The 8135-nt window shown below is 47.1% G+C and overlaps 1 protein-coding gene across 1 annotated transcript in view; it reads right to left on the bottom strand.

The window, feature by feature from the left end:
• Positions 1–1647: 1647 nt before the first annotated feature.
• PCSK2 (proprotein convertase subtilisin/kexin type 2) overlaps positions 1648–8135 on the bottom strand; it is a 282361-nt gene continuing 275873 nt past the window's right edge. Inside the window, exon 12 of the mRNA XM_058287597.2 lies at positions 1648–4574. Coding sequence (XP_058143580.1) covers positions 4088–4574 — 487 coding nt within the window. The 3' untranslated portion in view covers positions 1648–4087. The remainder of the gene's footprint in view (positions 4575–8135) is intronic.

Here is an 8135-nt window from a genome sequence, read left to right as displayed (position 1 = left end):
TTAAAGACAGATGACCACCCAGCCAGTAACCGCCAAATCCTCTCCTGTCTTGGCCCAGGAGACAAATGATGTTGACATTATTTCAAGGCCCCCGAGTCTGTAGAACCCCTTACTCTATCCCTCAACCATGGCCTCTAATCTTTGCATTTTGATCTTTAGACATTTCTGTCAAATCAAACTCTTGCATCTAAGTACTTACTCAGGTGATAAGGTCACTGGTTCCCCTAACTCAACATCTCTCCCCTCTCCCCCACCCTTTTCTCTTTCTTGATGTATTAATAAAAAGCTTGAATATGTTTCCTAAAGATTTTGTATTGTGTGATTTTCACATGCCCTCTCCAACAAATGAAAGCATAAAGATCCGTTGATAACATGAAATTCACTCTTACTAATTTATAAGTGATAACGGTGACCTATAGAAGTAACTTCAAAGGAATTCTTAATTTTTAAAATTTAATTTTAGGAATCGATCTCTGAATTTAAGTATTTATAAGAAGTGTTTTCAGTTTGTGACAAGATCAGACTTTGGACCTTATGCCTTTTGAGAACTATTTTTGGTCACAGGTTCTCAACATTTTAATGATTGGGTTTGATAGGTATTGTATCAGAGGACACATTGTTTATGCAATGAAGTATATGATAAATACAATATACTAATAATTTATTAACAACTATTATGATTTGCTAGAATAGCATGTGGTTGTGTGCTAGGGTACAGCTAGTTTGTAATAACTGGCACAGTACCATCCATGATGACAGGTTGCCAAGGAAATCAGTACTCACTGTGGTCGAGACCCGAAGGCCACCAAATATTCCATTAGTTGTTTTAGATTTCCCAGTGCCTTTACATTTAGGTATGGTCATGTAACCAGTACTGGCCAGTGGGCAATGGGCAGAAGTGACACATGCAAGTCTTTCAGTGACATGTAATAATAAAGAACATAAAAGAGTGCCCTCCATGGGCGCTTCCCTGCTTGGTGATTGTGGCAGTCTTGTGCTACGATTACAGACCACAAGATTGAAGCAGCTTGGATCCTTGAGTCGCCATGTGGAGAGCTGTGGTCCTGGGGAGCCCTGTGAACCCTCAGTGGAATTGGTGTGGATGAAAAATAAATCTTTGTTTTGTTCAACCATTGAGAGTTTTGGGGCTGTTTGTTATCACAGTATAACTTGGTTTAGCCTGACTAATATATTGTAGAACAGTGTTTCTAAAAGATTTTTGACCATTACCCACAATAAGAAATGCACTTTGTATTGTGAACCAGTACATAAGCACACATACACACAAATACACCTCTAAAACAAATATTTAGGAACAATACTTTTCCTAATGTACCCATTCCATTCCATTCCATTCCATTCCATTCCATTCCATTCCATTCCATTCCATTCTCCTGTCCTATCCTATCCTAGAAATGCTGGTTTTGACCTCCTAAATTGATTTTCCAGTCCACTAATGGAATGTAATTGGAGTTTGAAAAGTGCTGCTGTAGATCATAATTTGTGTGTGATTTATATGCTAATTACATATTTTTTTCATGGATATTTATTAAAGCCATCTTTTTAGACTGCTCTGGCAACTTTTTATTATCTGCCCCTGGAACGGATGGAAGTATTTTAATGTAATATATAGCACATCTCACATAATTTCTGGAAGGTAATGTTTTATTGTTGAGCCTCCTAATTTACAACATATCTTTGAAATTTACTTATAAAATTTTGTCACAGAGAGTAACAATGTTAACCTGATTAATCATTATTTACTTATTTTCATTTTTCAAAATAAATGATTATAAATAGCTGTCTCTTGCATTAGGATCAGGGATATCATAAAAACACCACTAGACAGACATTTTTAGTGTTAATACTGATGCAAAAAAATGAAATAGAGACCAAATATTTATATATAGCACTATATATATTTTTATATACTATATACTCATATCAAAACTTGCCATTTCTATTAAGAATCTAAGTTACTCTCTAACTTCATAAATTATACCACAACTGTGAAAATATGGACAACTATTTTATATGTTCTTGCTATATAAGACATTTAATGTTTATACAGGGAGCTGCAAAATTACAGAGTGATGTAATGGGAATTGATGTATATTTTCACCTGAATTTCCACCGGCCTTTTACTTCAGCCAGAGTCATCTTTGTATTCTCTGAATATTCTTTTAGAGATGGATATGGCATCTGTCTCTTCAATAAATACACATACACACATTTTAGGTATATGTGTATATATACATTTATACAAGTGTATATATATATATGTATATACACACATGTATATAGTCTACATATGTATATATATTTCTGTGTGCACTTACACACACTTGCACACATAGTGTCCTTTGGTTTATTTTCAGACCATTAATGTGAAATGAATTGATGATTTCCATTTATTTTTTTCTTTAAATCTAAACTGGTTTAAAAAGACCTTCACAACAAGTAATAAATTTCTTTTAAAAAATCATAAATATTCTTACATTTTAAAGCATTATATAGGGAAGGTCATAAGGTGTTAGAGGACAGGAATTCATTCCCACATGGGGGAAAAATAAAATAAAATGGGTGTTCTAGGCATGAGTTTTCCGGACTTCTCTCTTAAAGAGAGGAGGAGCTGAAACCTAGAAAAGGAACTGCAGGCTTAGCTACATGCTTCCTCGGGGAGGGAGAAATGTAGCCAGAATGGGGGACAATGAATCCTTTCTTGGGAATGGGTGGGCATTGGGACTGGAGATGAGAGGCCAATCCTTTGATAGATAAGGAAAGTGCTAGTAAGCCAGGAAGCATTTCTACAGGGTAATGACAGGGTGTGGTGTCTTTTGGGTTGACTGTCACCTTTGGGTTGCATGTTAAATGCTCTCAGGGACTGCTTAGCTGCCAAGGTGGTCACTGTGTGCTTTCCTGACAGGGGTCTCTTGCTTCTGGCCTCAAGTTACTGGGGGGACGAGTTGGCATTGACCCCTCCTGGCAGAAGAGGCTCCATTCAAATGGAGGTCCGTGTGAAGACGGTGGCTCATCTTCAAACAGGCCCTCCTCAATCTTCTCACACCTCTTCTGGAACAGAGGCCGTTTCCCCAACTCATCAAAGGAATCATTACATGAAGGAATAAGACCCTTCCCCCCAATTTAATTTTTTTTGGAACTCAGAACCCAAGCCTATGTGTGCAAAGCTGTCAAACATAAGCACCTGTCCTCTCACTTACATCAGATTGAGGAGCCTCTAAAGGGACTTTAGGAAAAGGAATGCTCCCGTTTCATGAACTACTCAGCTACTTTTCTCCAGACACGCGCCAGCCATATGACTTCCTTTTTTCTTTTCCCCAGGTGGATAGCTTTGTAAGAAACCCCAGCACACGGGCTGGGATGAAGTCTGGAGTCACCTGGGCTGCCCTAGCAGCGGCTGGCTGGCGGGCCATTCCACCGCCGCTTTAGAGTCATCAAGCCGGCCTTGGAGCTGCAGGTGCCATTTCCAAAGCGCATGCGCCCTGCGCGCTTCCCTCCCACACGTGGGACTCCCCCGGATGGCATCTTTTCAATCAGGTCGCCTTAATCGATGCCACCGACAAATCCTGCTAAGGTCAAGCATCTTTCCCCAAAGGATCTAGAGCGTGGCCTGTGCTTTACGAGGTTCAAAGCTCACCCTCGTGGTCATCTGTCATTTCCTTTTTACACAGCAGGCCCTCCAGCTGAGGCTACCGAAACGCATTCCCGGAGTCACCGTGTGTGGCTTTTTACACGCATTCTTTTCTCTTCTCAGATACGGAAAAAAAAAAAAAAAAATTCAGGGGAAAGCCGTCCCAGTTTTGTTGGCAAGATATCACCTATTTGAATGACACGAATAAAGAACTTAGAGTCACAAAGAGGACAGAGAGGCTGGTGGGAACGCTGTATTTGTGGCAGAGAATAAAAAAGATCGCTTCCATCGTAATGAAAATAATCATTGACAGCGAGCGAGGCTTCAGGGTGAGAAGATGGGATCGCTCGTCTGGGGGTGACAGTAATTGCTGGGTGCCTACCAGAAGAGTGGAGCAGGGGAGAGGCGGGGGCGGGAGGGGAGCGGCGGGCGGCGCTAGTTCTTGCTCAGGATGCTCTTCAGGCTCCTCTCCACGGCCTCGTCCAGCTCCTCCTCCAGCTCCTCCTTCTTGGACATGGCGAGCTTGGACTGGTAATCCCGCACCACCTGGTCGATGTACGGGGCGCTCTGCGTGCCGTGGAGCATCAGCGTCCACTCCTTCAGCACCCCCTTCTGGGGGGCGCCGCCCACGAAGCCCAGCTCCAGGGTCCAGGTTCCTCGCGCATCTTCCCCCCACGTGTGCGTGGTCATGAAGGGCCACTTGTCGAAGCCCACCTTGGCGTCGTCGTCCCGCGGGCGCCGGCTCAGCAGAATGGACTTGGTGCCCATGGGGGACGTCATGTTGATGTTCAGGTCGCCTCTCCTCGTGGCGTTGACCGTGATGACGGCTTGCACGTGCTCCAGGTAGCGGACGAAGTTTTCTTTCCCTTCGCAGGCGTCCGTGGTGAGGGTCAGCACCAGCTTGCCAGTGGGAGGTATTTTCCTAAAGGCAAATGAGAAGGCGGTAAGTGCAGGGACAGGCACACCCTGTGAGGCAAGGGGCGTGAAGGTGGCGCCAGGTGGCTTGTGGACGGACCTGGGCTCAGTTCCCACACTGGCTGGGGGGCCCGGGCACGTTGCTTATCCTCCCGGAAATGACTCTGTAGACTGGGGCCATAGTGGGTGCTGCTGATGGCCCTCCCCTCACCTCCACGGCCACCTCTGCGTTCACCTGCAGTCGCATGCACCTGCATTCACCTGCAGCCGCAGCTCGGGCACCTGGGTCCACCGGCTTCTCTCCTGGGGCTTTTTCTGGCACCACAGGAGCATGCGCAGCCTGAAAGGGTCGTTGACTTAACCGCTCAGGGGCAACCCTCGACCAGGGATCGGCAGGAGGTGGCGGGTCAATACCTCAGCTTCCACGTTCCTCAGTGGGACAACTCGGGGTCCCTGGTGGGGTTGAACTCAATTGTCCCTAGTGGTAACTTGGTCATTAATGGACACTTTGTTTTTTTCCTCCTCCCTTGCCTGACATCTCCACTTCCTCCGTTGTGTTTCCTGGGGTCATCTCTCCAAAAAACCCACAGCATCCACAAACTTTCTCAGGGCCCACTTTTGGGGGAACCCAGACTCAGGCAGGAGATCATAATACCTTTCTTTTAAAGTGCTAAGTACCTTGATAAGTAGGCGCTATTGCTGAAAGGATTGTTATTACTACCATAAAAAAACTGGCATTGGGCTAATAAATACTTTGGAAGATCAGGGGACTTTGGGTGTCTCTTTGGCCACAGAGTTGGACCCCATGGAGGTCAGTCTAAACATCTTTTCTTTCTTTCTTTTTTTTTTAAACATTTATTTATTTATTATTTAATTCCCTCCCTCCCCCGGTTGTCTGTTCTCTGCGTCTCTTTGCTGCATCTTGTTTCTTTGTCTGCTTCTGTTGTTGTCAGCGGCACGGGAAGTGTGGGCGGCGCCATTCCTGGGCAGGCTGCACTTTCTTTTGCGCCAGGAGGCTCTCCTTACGGGGCACACTCCTTGCGCGTGGGGCTCCCCTACGTGGGGGACACCTCTACGCGGGGGCGCCCCTGCGTGGCACGGCACTCCTTGCGCGCATCAGCACTGCGCATGGGCCAGCTCCACACGGGTCAATGAGGCCCGGGGTTTGAACCGAGGACCTCCCATGTGGTAGACAGATGCCCTAACTGCTGGGCCAAGTCCATTTCGCTAAACATCTTTTCATCTAATCGATCTCCTTTCATCTAATTGATCTCCTTTCATATAATCGATCTCCTTTCTGGAGATGGCCTCCTTCAGCTGTGAGAAGCCAAGAGGTTCCTGCCCTGGAAAGGTAATAAATCAAAAGGACTTTTGAGGATTGCATGGCATAATGGGAAGACGCCAGACTGTGGGAACAAACCCATCTGGTTAGAATTCTACGTCCACACTTGGCAGTCATGAGATCTTGGGAAGTTATTCACATCCTCTAAATCTCGATGTCACTGTGGGTGGCTTTTGTGAGGTTAAATAAGATGAGGTATGACAACACTGAGCAGGATGCTTGTACATGGTAATAGTCCCCTCTCCCCATGCTAATATCCTCCCTTGACATTATTTTGAACATAAAATGGTGAATGCTTTTCAACAAACACCTTTGCACAGCACATCCATAAAATGATGCAGGTTGTACACCCAGCTCAGAGTCAAGCATTGGTTCTGTATTGCCCTTGGAACCAAGGCCATGAACCTGGGAGGGTTTGCTAAGTTCATCCTGCAGCTCATTAACAAAGGCAAAAGCCTCCTGAGGGACTTGAAAACGTACGTTGACAGTTTTCATGATGCACTGCGGCATGCACCCCACGTGGATGCTGAAGCAGCCATCAGTCGCAGGGGTCCAGGGATGGTGGTGGGGTGGTCCCAAGTGCCCAGGCTCTGGGAAAGTCATCCCATTTGCTGGAGAGCAAGCAGTAAGCCAGCTTTGGAGGTCAGGGTGCAGAGGGCCATCACCTGGGCCACTCAAAGAAGATGCTATTTGCTAAGAACAGGATCAGAATCAAAACAGGAGGGTTAATAAATTAATGCTAAGGAATGTTTGGGCTCCAGCTCATAGGCAGAAAGCTGTGTGGGGTGGGCTGTGGGGGTTTTAGGAGATGGTGATGGTGCACCAGCTCAGCTGCTGTGGATTTTGGCTGCTAGTGGCTCTCAGCTGGTCTCTCTGGGGACTAACCCTCAGGCAATGGGAGCTGCCTTGCCCAGGAGGTCTCATGCTCTGCCAGGGGTAGCCAATGCCTGGCTGATCAGGCCAGGATCCTTGCTGCAAAATGGGGACAACTCTGTGGTGCAGCTGGTGCTCTAGAGGCCTCCTGGTGGATCAGGCCAAAAGTGCATTGCACTTGACACCACTGCCTTGCTCAGCTCCTTCCGGCCTGCAGGATTCCCTCCCTCCTTTATGCTTTGTCCTGAAGAGCCCTCCCCTTAAGCAAGTGCACGCACCCAAATCCATGTCTCAGGTTTCTAGGAAACCTGACCTAAAACAGATGTTATCTTTCTCCAGGAGAAATGCAAATGGAAGTTAATAACCAAATCCCTCTGTACCGTGTTTGGAGCCTGTTGCATGTGTTTGTGTCATTGTCAACTATACAGAATATGGCCTCTCATCCCATTGTGTGGGTTTGGTCATTCTCACTTAGCCCTTTTGCTTTCTTTACTAAGCCCTGAGTTAAAAAGGCCCTCGAGATGTTGCAGAGACGCACCCAGACTGGGGAGCGCCCTGACCTGCAGGGACACGGCAGAGGTGCCTGGGAGCGGGGAAGCGGCCCTGGTGGGAGAACGACCACCGGCGTGCCCCGTTGGACAGTGCTGTGTGTCAGCCTTCCACAGCAGCTGTCCTGTTTCTCCCGGAACCCCGTGGGTAGGAGGGCAGGCTGCAGGGGCAAATCGAAGGGCATGGGGACAATGACAGGGGCGCCGAGGCTGCTCGTGGACTTGCAGGGAAGCAGGAACACAGGCTACCTGTCGCCCAGGCTAAGGGTCTGACTTGAGAACAAAACTTGTGAGTCTGTGAGAGAGGGTGGGAGGGCGAGCCAGGGGGTGCAGGGGGCTCGGGAGGTACAGGCTGGAAAAAATACTAGAATTTTAACGTGTACCTTTAGAAGCCTAAAGACAGGTTCAAGAGGGAACAAACAAACTTGGGCTGGGAATCACACACTGTCCTGGTAGACTTGGGAGGTGGCTGTGTGCCGGGCTCCGAGGGCACGCGGGGTACCTCGGGGGAGGAGGGAGGTCTGTGGTTTGTTTAGCACATGAAGGAAATGCTACTTCAAAGCTCCCTGAGCCAGCCTTGCAGGGGGACGGCTGCCTGAATGCAGAGCTCCGTCCTCTGGGAGAGCGAGCCATCGCCATGGAACTCGCCTCTGAATTTTATGTTCCTTTGCAATTGAATTAAAAGCCTGATGTGCATTCCAGAAGCAGCAAGCTTGGCAAAGAAAGGAGAACACTGGCTTCGTGGCAGTGGGACAGCCTTTCTTTACTTACTGTTTTTTTCACACTTGAATTTTCTGATTTTCCT

Source organism: Dasypus novemcinctus, chromosome 24 (genome assembly GCF_030445035.2).
Source record: "Dasypus novemcinctus isolate mDasNov1 chromosome 24, mDasNov1.1.hap2, whole genome shotgun sequence".
NCBI lineage: Eukaryota > Metazoa > Chordata > Mammalia > Cingulata > Dasypodidae > Dasypus > Dasypus novemcinctus.
This window is presented reverse-complemented; position numbering and strand designations above follow the sequence as displayed.